Source organism: Pongo pygmaeus, chromosome 1 (genome assembly GCF_028885625.2).
Source record: "Pongo pygmaeus isolate AG05252 chromosome 1, NHGRI_mPonPyg2-v2.0_pri, whole genome shotgun sequence".
In the NCBI taxonomy this organism is placed as follows: domain Eukaryota; kingdom Metazoa; phylum Chordata; class Mammalia; order Primates; family Hominidae; genus Pongo; species Pongo pygmaeus.
The window spans coordinates 44,070,927-44,080,971 of record NC_072373.2 but is presented as its reverse complement, the minus strand read 5'-3'; the positions used below and the strand labels follow the sequence as shown (position 1 = coordinate 44,080,971).

The window sequence follows — 10,045 nt, the reverse complement described above, 5'->3', positions numbered from 1 at the left end:
CAGCCACCAGAGTATCTGGGATTACAGGCATCTGCCACCATGCCCAGCTGATTTTTGTATTTTTGGTAGAGAGGGTTTGGTAGAGAGGTTTCACCATGTTGGCCAGGCTGGTCTTGAACTCCTGACCTCAGACAATCCACCTGCCTCGGCCTCCCAAAGTGCTGGGATTACAGACATGAGCCACTGCGCCCAGCCAATGCTCCCCCTTTTAAAAATCAGGGTCTCACTCTGTCACCCAGGCTGGAGGGCAGTGACACAATCTTGGCTTACTGCAGCCTCAACTTCCTGGGCTCAAGCAATCTTCCCACCTCAGCCTCTCGAGGAGCTGGGACTACAGGTGTGTACCACCATGCCTGGCTGATTTTTTTTTTATTTTTTGTAGAGATGAGGTCTCCCTAGGTTGCCCAGGCTAGTCTTGAACTCCTGGCCTCAAGTGATCCTCCTGCCTTGGCCTCTGAAAGTGCTGAGATTACAGGCATGAGCCACTGTGCCCAGGCCACATCAGTCCATCCTTTGGCTGTGGGCTGCCAAAGGGTATAAGGGAGTGGGTGGGTATAAGGGAGTAGGAGAGGCAGCATCCATCATCTGAGGACAACTCTCAGGAGGAGAGGGGCACCCATGAGCCATTAGCAGCCAACCCCCATGCCGCCGAGGTGGGTATGCTGAGCCAGGGAAGGGGATCTGGGTAGAGCACCAAAACTGCAACCATCCAAACACTCAGGACAGGTTATAATCATCTGTTTATGGCTCTGCTTCCCCCACTATTTGGTGAGCTTCTTGAGGGAGGGGAGAGTGTCTTACTTGTTGTTATATCCCAGCTCCTAGCACAGTGCGCAGCACATAGTAGGCTCTCTATACTTGCCAGCAGAATGATAAACAGGAGAAAAATTGTCATGGCTCTCAAACAGATAAACTGTAATTGTCTCGGGAAAAGTGCTGATCAAAAGAGGCATTGCTGGGCATAGGGCCACACTGAACCACATGGGTGGTTGGGCAGAAAGGCTCACTGAATACAGAGCCTACAGCCTTCCCATAGCCAGCAGAGCAGAATTTCCTGAGAATGCAGATCTGTTTATCTAAGCAGTACTTCTGCTTCCCTACTTAGGGAGAGCATAGCACATCCAAAAGAACCTTTTGATGGCTTCTTACAAGCAAGTGACATCTGCGCTGTCACTGAGAATTAATTGTAGAAAGTCTAGCCTAAGGAAATGCTCAAGTTTCTCCTTTTTGCTACCAGATTTGGTATAAGCAGGCATCGAACTGGCAGATGATTAGTGATATGTTCCCCACACTTCTCCAAATGGCCTACTTTTGCTTTTGCAAGCAACGTGCCACCTTTAAATGAAGCTGCTAGCAAATGCAGAATGCTGCCTATGTTGTTGTGCCAAGTTGCAGTATCAGGCTTATAAGTGAAATACAGTACAGGCGACCTCTAGAATCTGCATGGCTGCTACTCCTCCCATAAAGTGTAAAACCCTTGTACTCTAGAAGCTTACATATTGGGATGTATTTTCCACACTTGTCAAAAATCAAGAAAGATGCATGATATCATCTGACTTCTTCTTTTTTTTTTTTTTTTTTTTTGAGACAGGGCCTTGCTCTTTCGCCCAGGCTGGAGTGCAGTGGCACAATCTCAGCTCACTGCAACCTCTACCTCCCGGGTTCAAGCAATTCTTCTGTCTCAGCCTCCAAAGTAGCTGGGATTACAGGCATGTGCCACCACACCTGGCTAATTTTTGTGGTTTTTTTGGTAGAGACGGGGTTTCACCATGTTGGCTAGGCTGGTCTCAAACTCCTGACCTCAAGTGATCCGCCTACCTCTCTGCCTTCCAAAGTGCTGAGATTACAGGCCTGCACCCGGCCTCATCTGACTTCTGAATATGGTAGTGAGTGTGGACATCAGATGTAGTAAGGAAGCTGGTTTTACACCAGAAATTAAGAGAGCAAAGGCATAGAGTGTGATGGGAGAGGAGGTGAGAACTGTTTCACTAGGTCTCCATTGAGAAAACTAAGAAAATAATGATAAGAATTAGTAGAATTCTTGAGGTAAAAGTGAGTTTGGGGCTAGAAAATGCACATGTGTACCCCAGATCTCTGATAGGCTCTGCCAGAATGATGGCAGTGTTGATGCCATTGCACCTGCCTATAGGTGAGTGTACCCTGCCTATGCTGGCATATTCTGTCTGGGCTCCCATAGGCACACAATGTAGAAGGTCAATAGACTTACCCAGATAGTTTGTCTTGGCCAGAACCTGTTATTAAGGGAGATGTGTGGGGGTGGGAATGCTGGCAAACGAAGAAAAAATGAAAAGTAGATGATACAGACTGGTTACCTATAGAGAGGTAGAAAACAGAATCTCATCTGCAGATGTATTTTGTTTGCCCACAGTTTGTTGCTTTTTAAAATTTTGAATTAGTTGCCAATTTAAATAATTAAGACATTTCACATAAATATCCAGAATATTCCCTTCCTCTTGAAAAGTCTAATCACATTCCTGCATGGCATGGCTTGGCTGGGCTGGGAGCTACTACCTCCTCTGTACGCTAGGCAAGACTGTGGGCTCACTCATACAAATGACCCGACCCCCATGGGTGCTTGAATTTGAGACTCCTGATACTTTGAGTGAATGTTGTGTATAGTTGCTTAGTTTATTTTATAATATATATTGTGAAAGGCCAGGCACGGTGGCTCATGCCTATAATCCCAGCACTTTGGGAGGCTGAGGCAGGCGGATCACCTGAAGTCGGGAGGTCGAGACCAGCCTGGCCAACGTGGAGAAACCCCATCTCTACTAAAAATACAAAATTAGCCGGGCATGGTGGTGCATGCCTGTAATCCCAGCTACTCAGGACTAGCTGAGACAGGAGAATTGCTTGAACCCGGTAGGCGGAGGTTGCGATGAGCTGAGATCACGCCATTGCACTCCAGCCTGGGCAATAACAGCAAAACTCTGTCTCAAAAAAATAGTGGTAAAATATACATAACAAAATTTACCATTGTAACCATTTTCAAGGGTACAGTTCAGTGGCACTAAGCACATCCATGCTGCTATTCAGCCATCACCACCATCCATCTTAGAACTTTTTTCATTCTCCAAAATGGATATTCTGTACCCATTAAACAGTAACTCCCCATTCCCCACAGTCTCCAGCCCCGGCAACACCATTCTGCTTTCTATCTCTGTGAATCCAACTACTCCAGGTAACTCATGTAAATGGAATCAGATAGTATTTGTCCTTTTCTGACTGGCTTATTTCACTTAACGTAATGTCTTTAAGCTTCCCCATTGCATAGTTTCTGGCTCAGATCATTCTGGTGCTCATCTTACAGATGAGGAAGCTGAGGCCCCACAGGAGCCTTCCAGGGCAGAGGTAGAATTGGATCCTGGATCTTCTGCTCAGGACACTCTCCCCAATGTTGCCCCGTTGAGGTAAACTGAGGAATGGAGAGACCAATATGGCAGAACAGGAGGATATTTATTTTAAGGCATGCACCGGCTCAGTGGATTCACATCCAAAAAGCTGAGCTTTGAAAAAGACAGAGCGGGGTTTTTATAAGCGGGCTTACAAAAGGAATACAAAGGCAGTTAACCATATAGTGCATAACTTGTGGCCTTGCATAGCTGGTGGCCTTGTAGCTGAGTCAAAAGAAAAACAAGAACTAGCTAAATACAGACATTTGTAAAACACAGTTATGCTTAAGAAGCCAGGGAAAGGAGTAACAGTAAAGGAATTTGTCTTTCTCTCTTTTTTTTCCTTTCAACCTTGCTCTGGAGGAAAGAGTGGGTGTCTGGAACCCATTCCTTTGGCCTTGGCTTTTCGGACAGCGTTATCTTATAACTGTCCCTGAAGTGAGCTGCTAAGCAGAGGAAAACTTGCTTCTTTTCTTTTTAACCCTTGCCTTGCTTGTTACTTTTCTTGGAGTGAATGAATGCATATTTATTTTCAAATTTCTGCCTCAGCCCTTCTTAGACCAGATCTCACCTTTCTTTTCTAGTAATGCAAGTGAGAGCAACGTGTTCTTCACAGCAGCAAAGCCATCCCTGTTCATACATGTGGAGTTGCCCTTCTCTCTGTTTGCCAATTTGAAGGGTTGCCCAACATTAATCTGGGAAGGGAAAAAGAGCTGCCTCCTAATCAGAACAGTAATGAACATTAATAATCCATTCTCCTTCAAGGGACAAATTTTAAAAAACCCAGTAGCAATAAACTAAAAAAAAAAAAAAAAAAAAAAAAGGACAAACTCATCCTTTCGCCTCCACATATTTTTAGCTAACTCTTGAACCCAAGGAGGATTTTACCAATGGCTCTCCAGGAATTAGAGTTGTCACACCAGTCTCCTGTTGCCAGGAAATGAGGAGAGCTGTCCTCATCCACATCTGCAGTACCTAGAATAGCCCCCTCTGGCTCTCCAGAGATTGATTCATTAGGCAGGGTTGTGTTTAGGTGACGCCCACACACGAGAACATTCATAGAAGCCATCATTTCTCAGTGAATGCGGTCCTGTAAATGCTGGCGATCTTGTAGCAGTGCTGATTAGCGAGTTGCTGCAACACCTCCGCATATTTTTTTCCTGCTCCTCACTCACCTGCTTTGTCAAAATGAACAAGAAGGAAGCATGATTGGGCTGTGCACCGAGGCGGCAAGGAAGCCCTGGATGACCCTCTTAACAGGTTCATTTCTTCTTGAGCAAGCTTGTTAAAAGTTAGCATTGCTTAACACAGGCTAATTGGCTTCCCTTTCATTTTCTTCCATCCAAGTTTCTATCGGGAATCTTCCTCAGAATAAAATGCCAAGTTGGTTAGGCACTTTCTTATTTTAGTCTTGAGATTACGTTCTTGCTTCAGGAAAGAGTCAAGTTTAATTTTACTTCCAAATCAGCCCCTTCTTGTTACTCTAATCAACAAGACTTTTCTTGGCTGGGAGGTAGGGTTAGGGGAGGAAAGGAAGGGAGGAAAAAAAGCAAGAAAAACAATCTCCTAAACATCAACAATCATTTTTCTTGCATGTAAGATTAGCAACTACTATAGATATAAACATTGTAGTCTAGCACTTCTTTATTTATGACTGTGGCAATGAAAATAACTTGGTACTTAACCAATTATTTTTAAGAGGTGGTAGCACAGTATTTCTTTGAATGTCGAAGAACAGAAATAGAGCCTTTAAGAATTTCTTCCATCTGCCACCCTGAATATTGACTGGGTAGAGATTTAAACAACATGCATGTGACAGAATTGGCCTCATTGCCCCATCTGTAGAACACAAGCCTGTGAAATCCAGTGTGTCTGTGTGACATGCAAGTAGCTCAATCCTGTTTCTCCAGCCAGGGCTCCACTTCATTGTTTGGCCATGGGATGGAGAACACCTTTGCTGGGTGGCAGGATTGACCCTGCTGTAAATAGAGACATTTATAGGAATGAGCACTTTGGATGCCATGGGAATGACAGCGTGTTAGAAGGCTAAACACTGCATAATGAGGTTGATTGGGAATGCCTTTCAACAGCAGTTTGCTCATTTTAGGGACCTCTCATCACAGGGATAAACAGGAGGCAAAATCTGGGGTATTGGTTTTGTGGTTTCAAATGTCTATTTGAGTTGGAAACTGCTCAAAATGGAAATGGGCTCTTTCTGGAGGTAGCACAGACATCACTTCAAGAGGAGATCCAGAGATGATTAAGATACAGTCTTCCACACAAGGAGCTCCAGGATTTGTAGGGGAGGCAGACGAGTCATTGAAATTGAAGAAATAAAACACCTCACTGGCTAGGAGTTTGCTCTTGACAAGAAGAAATCAATCTCTAGACTGATTCTCTTCCTATTGCTGAGACTAGAGCCCTGCCTTGGAATTTGATTTGGCCCAAGGTCAAGAAAATCTCAAGATCACGGGTCCTTGGATAGCTGGGATGGGGGTGGGTCAATGACTCTGTTGTTGGAGAAGGCACTGAGGTAAGGCCAGTTTTTTATGTACCAGGTCCCCAGCTGTGCTCTAGAAACTGCAGAAACAGAACGAAGCATAAGATTTGAAAACAAACAAATACACTCCACACGTTGGAAGCAGGAGAAATCTTGGCATAGTATGCTGTTGTGGAGTGAGGGAGATTTTTCTCTGTCTTTATATAGATTCAGGCAGGATTGTGTCTGAGACCAGCACTACGTCTGAATCATTGTGGGCCGCTGGGAGGGAGGTATGGCTGTGCCCTGTATGGGGGTCTCAGGGTGGAGAATCACTCTGAAGGATTAAAGGTGAGGCCCTTGGAAAAGGATGAATTCTGAAACAGAAAGCAAAGCTAGCTGCTTCAAAGCACTTTTAATGGGATTAGCACTTTTTATTTTCCTAGGATTCTGGGAATGATTCATTTAGCATTCGGTGTTAAGGTTCTTCCCTCCCCACATTTCAATTTCATATACATTTTCCCTTCCATCTAAAATGTCAGAAAAGCCTGTTACATGTAACACAGCCTGTGTCACTGTATTGTGGAGAATGTAGGGACAGGGCAGCAGTGGGAGAATTGGCCTGGCCTGCATCAGCTGTCTGCGGAGGTCAGCTTGATGGCAGTGATCCTAGGACGTCAGTCAGTCCCCACTCCCTGGACCTATTTTCCCCAAATTACCAGGGACAGGGGAGCCTTAAAGAGAAGATCATGGACTGGGTGCAGCGGCTCACACCTGTAATCCCAGCACTTTGGGAGGCCGAGGCGGGTGGATCACCTGAGGTCAAGAGTTCAAGACCAGCCAGGGCAACATGGTGAAACCATATCTCTACTAAAAATACAAAAATCAGCTGGGTGCGGCGATGAGTTCCTGTAATCCCAGCTACTTGGGAGGCTGAGGCAGGAGAATCACTTCAACCCAGGAGGCGGAAGTTGCAGTGAGCTGAGATCGTGCAACTGCACTCCAGCCTGGGTGACAGAGTGAGATTCTGTTTCAAAAAAACAAACAAACAAAAAAAGGATCATAAAACACTTGGGTCACATCACAAATACTCAAAAAACAGGGCAAGTGCATTCTTAGAGTTTTCTAAGCAGAGAGGTTTTAACTGTTCCTCTTCACTCCCGATTCCCCTGTCCTATCTATTTGCACTGAGCAATTGCAGCCACAATTCTGTTCTCCCTGGGAGCCCCACAAAGCTATCTCAGCCACCGGCCAGCAGCTCATTATTCCTTGTCTGCTGCTTTTGCTCCAGTAGCATTGACCCATTCACTGCCTGTATCAAAGGCACCCACGTTGGGCTGCCCACATCTGTTGCTGCCAATACACTGCAAACTGACCTGTCTCTCCCCTGTCCCAAGTCCCTCAAGGGATTCAGCACACAGCTCCTTGGTTTGGCCCCTCCTTAGAAGCCTGCCTCTCCAGCTCTCAGGCAGGGGACTGTGGCAACTGACACAGAAGACGTTCAGGGAGGCAGACACTGTTAGTCCTTAGAAGAGTTCCTTTTCTTATGCATTGGCTTCCATTAAAGCTCAAACTTTAACATGGACCATATTTTCCTTCCTATGGTCCCAAGACCCTCCATGATCTGAATCCCACCTTCTTTTCCAGCCGCATCTCTCCCCACCCGCTACACTCTCTTGTGGCTCCCTAAACCTGCCATGCGTCTCTCACACACCAGTCTTTGTAAATACTGCTCCCTCGCCTGGCAGGCTTTTCCTTTAGCCTCGCCCACTTTTCCCTTATTTGGACTGAGTCCTACTCATCCTTCTGGCTTCAGCTGTGATACCACTTTTTCTAGGAAGCTACCCCTGTCTACTCCCAATATAGGAGAAGGTTGCTCTTTTGTGCTTCCAGGGTACCCTATGCCACCATCAAAAGGATGTCACTTAACACCGTAACATCTGTTGACTTTTCCATCTCTCCTGTCAGACTGTGTGTTCCTTAAGGGCAGGAACTATATCTTATACTGATTTAAAAAAATTTTTTTAGAGACAGAGTCTTGCTCTGTCACCTAGGGGGAGTGCAGTGGCACAATAATAGCTCACTGCAGCCTCCTCGAAATCCTGGGCCCAAGTGATCCTCTGGGCTCAGCCTCCTGAGTAGCTAATTTTTCTTTTTTTCTTCTTCTTCTTCTTTTTTTTTTTTTTGTAGAGACAGAGTCTTGCTATGTTGCTTAGGTTGGTCTTCAACTCCCAGCCTCAAGTGATCCTCCCACCTCTGCCTACCAAAGCGCTAGGATTACAGATGTGAGTCACTATGCCTGGCTGGTTTTATTTGTCATTTTATTGCAAGAGAACAAGAGTTGCTAATCGATTGTTGAATGGATGGTGCACATTGCCTGGGACCAAACTTGTATGCCTTGAGTCTCTTCTTTTAAGACAAGTTTTTCTCCAAGAAGGAACACGTCCCCATTGCACTTAGGTTCCTGATAGACTTACCTCATTGGTCCTCTGGCCTGAGTTTTAGAGACTCCTCCTGTATATGGATCTATTAGAGATAAGAAAAAAACAAAAGTGTTTTTTTGTTTATTTGTTTGTTTTTGGGTTTTTCTGTTGTTGTTGTTTTGTTTTTTTGAGACACGGTCTCACTTTGTCACCCAGGCTGGAGTGTAGTATCGAAACCATGGCTCACTATATCCTCAACCTCCAGGGTTCAACGATCCTCCCACCTCAGTCACCCAAGTAGCTGAGGCTACAGGCATGCACCACCACACATGGATAATTTTTGTATTTTTTGTAGAGACAGGGTTTTGCCATGTTGCTTAGGCTGGTCTCAAACTCCTGAGCTCAAGCAATCTGCTCGCCTCAGCCTCCCAAAGTGTTGGGATTATAGATGTGAGCCACCATGCCCGGCCAACCAAAGTGTTTTCTCCTACTCCCACCCACCACAACACTTCTGACACCAGATGTGTGGGTTTTCTCCCCACACACTAAGCAATTCTGACACCAAATTCTCCATCAAACACCAACTGGATGCCCTATAATTTAATTCAATTCCAACACCGTCTGCCTAGGCCTACAGCATCAGATCCCACAGGTTCGGGGCTCAGTCTCAGAAGACTGCCCCCCACTTCCAATGCCAGTTACGAGCCCTACGTTGTGACCTGTGCTTCTGAACAACCGGCTATAAATCAAGGTTCCTAGGACCCTCTCCTTGGGTTAATTTGCTAGGGTGGTTCACAAAACTAAGGGAAGCACTTTCCTTACATGTATTGGTTTAATAATAAAGGGTGCAGATGAGCAGCCAGATGGAAGAGACACGCAGGGCGAAGCATGTGGGAAGGGGCGCAGAGCTCCATGCTCTCTCCAGCACTCCACCCTCCAGGCATCTCCATAGGTTCAGCTACCCAGAACCTGCTTCTGAACCCAGTCCTTTTGGGTTTTTATAGAGGCTTCGTTATGGAGGCAAGATTGATTAAATCATTGGCCACTGGTGATTGACTTAACCTTCAGTTCATCTCCCTTTCCTGGAGGTTGGGGGGATGGGACTGAAAGTTCTTACCCTAGAATCCTGCTTTGGTCTTTCTGGTGACCTGTCCCCATCCTGAAGCTATCTAATGGTCCCCAGCCACCAGTCATCTCAAATAGCATACAAAAGACACTCTTACCACTTGGGAGATTCCAAGGGTTTTAGGAACTCTGTGCCGGGAACCAGGGGCAGAGACAAAATATAAATTTTTTATTATATCACTATATCACAGCATCTGATAGGGATGGACCACCATAATGCTTCCCAAACTTTAATTTGGGTAGGAATCACCTGGGATCCTGTTGAAATGCAGATTCTGGCTCAGTAGTTGGGATGGAGCCTGAGATGCTGATACTGCTGGTTGGGAACTCACACCTTGAATGGTCAGACACAAAAGTAATTGTCTTGTGCAGTCTCTTTAAACTGATTCCAGAATTCTAACATAAAAGAACTGGGAAAAGTTGAAAAGAATGGAGGAAACTTTCTAGGAGTTTTATTTTTTATAATGTTTGGTTTTATTAAGAACAGATGTTTTGGTGGAGCGCAGTGGCTCACACCTGTAAACCCAGCACTTTGGGAGGATCACATGAGCCCAGGAGTTCGGAACCAGCCTGGGCAACATGGTGAAACCCCATCTCTATAAAAA

At 45.5% G+C, this 10,045-nt stretch overlaps 1 protein-coding gene across 5 annotated transcripts in view; it reads right to left on the bottom strand.

Annotated features, from left to right (window-relative positions):
* Window positions 1–4,260: 4,260 nt before the first annotated feature.
* The window catches only part of LEMD1 (LEM domain containing 1), a 70,264-nt gene continuing 64,479 nt past the window's right edge, over window positions 4,261–10,045 (bottom strand). For 3 of the 5 annotated variants that reach the window (XR_010122702.1, XM_063646705.1, XM_063646713.1), the window contains 2 exons: window positions 8,370–8,418; window positions 4,261–4,919 (listed from right to left, as the gene is read on the bottom strand). Coding sequence is in view for 3 of the 5 variants with exons in the window: in XM_063646705.1 (XP_063502775.1) it covers window positions 4,901–4,919; window positions 8,370–8,418 (68 nt within the window). In the remaining 2 variants the exon portion in view is untranslated. Of the gene's footprint in view, window positions 5,994–8,284; window positions 8,419–10,045 lie in introns of those variants that run through there. The other 2 variants (XM_063646723.1, XM_063646741.1) reach the window with 2 other exon arrangements.